This window comes from Parus major, unplaced genomic scaffold (assembly GCF_001522545.3).
Source record: "Parus major isolate Abel unplaced genomic scaffold, Parus_major1.1 Scaffold485, whole genome shotgun sequence".
Lineage (NCBI taxonomy): Eukaryota > Metazoa > Chordata > Aves > Passeriformes > Paridae > Parus > Parus major.
Window position 1 is genome coordinate 23,157 of NW_015379377.1, and position 1,292 is coordinate 24,448.

Genomic DNA, 1,292 nt, shown 5'->3' on the forward strand with positions numbered 1-1,292 from the left:
ATCCCAGCCATCCCGGCGGTCCCGCTCACCCGGAGCGCCGCGTTTCCAGCAGCGTCAGGAGCACCTGGGTTCCGTTGACGATGCAGGTCTCGCTCTGCTCCCCGTCGAACATGTTTCTGAGGAGCTGCTCCACGCACTCCTGCCTGGGGACACAGGGTGGGGGTCACTCCCAGGGGGCACCCACGGCCAGGGGAGACCCCGCTCCTCCCGCTGCTCTGCCCCGGGAGCAGGGAGTGACGGGGGAGGAACGGGAGGCCAGCCCAGCCCTGCTCCCCAGCTCCGGTTCCCCACCACACGTCAGCTCTGTCCCTCCCCAAAAGCCAGCCCTCAGCAATTCCCTTCCCTGCTCCCACATCCAGCCAAACCCGGCATCCCTGAGCTCACAGCCCGATCCCCACTTCTTTCTAACATTGCAAAAAGTCTCCTTGCCATGGGTGTAAATAAAATATCAGACAAAAATGTAAAAACAGCTGAATAATTCATGAGGGAGCGTTATTTGAATAAGGAGCATCTAAATACCCTCAGTCAGCAGAGCAGGGGACGCAGAGGCAGGAAAAGGATTTCTGTAATGAATCAAATTCCCTTTATTGCACCCAACCAGCAGCTCCTGAACCGGGATTTGGGGCTCATTCCCTGATCCCACCTCCTTCATGCTGCTCATTCATCCCTGACTCAGGGATGACAAAAGTTACCCCAAACCCAAAAGGTCGCTGTAATGCTGGGAAAATCGCCCAGGAAGGGAAATGAGCTTTGTGACCTCCAGCAGAAAGGGAAGAGGAGGAAAAGAATCCCTTTGCCCAAAATGCTCCTTTATTTTGAGCAGGAATTCTGGAGATGGTTCCTGGAAGTGCAGGGTCCCACAGCTCTCTCCAAAAATACCAAGAAAGCCTAAAATTACCAAAAACGTCTGGAAGCGCCTCGTCTTCCACGGCCATCACCCCTCCCAGAGCCCCCGTGAAAGGTCCTGGGATTCCCAGGGGGAATGACCGAGCTGCAATCCCATCTCTGACACAAAGGAGAGGCCACGGGCTCCAGTCAGGGCTGGGACCTCCAGTGCCCCCAGCTCCAGAGCCCTGGGGACACAGCAGCAGCACCTGGAGCTGCTGGGGAGAGCCCAGAGGAGACCCCAGAGCTGCTCCAGGCCTGGAGCCCCTCAGTTCCCAGGGATCCAGCCTGGGAGAGCTGGGAATGTTCCCCTGCAGAGGAGAAGGCTCCAGGGAGAGCTTCCAGAACATTCCATGGCCTGAAGGGGCTCCAGGAGAGCTGGGAATGTTCCCCTGGAGAGGAGAAGG

The 1,292-nt window shown here is 57.7% G+C and overlaps 1 protein-coding gene across 1 annotated transcript in view; it reads right to left on the reverse strand.

Annotated features, from left to right (window-relative positions):
• Window positions 1-1,292, reverse strand: part of PPP6R2 (protein phosphatase 6 regulatory subunit 2) — a gene marked incomplete at its 3' end in the record, with an annotated part of 41,604 nt that overhangs the window by 23,153 nt on the left and 17,159 nt on the right. Inside the window, exon 5 of the mRNA XM_033511699.1 lies at window positions 30-143. Coding sequence (XP_033367590.1) covers window positions 30-143 — 114 coding nt within the window. The remainder of the gene's footprint in view (window positions 1-29; window positions 144-1,292) is intronic.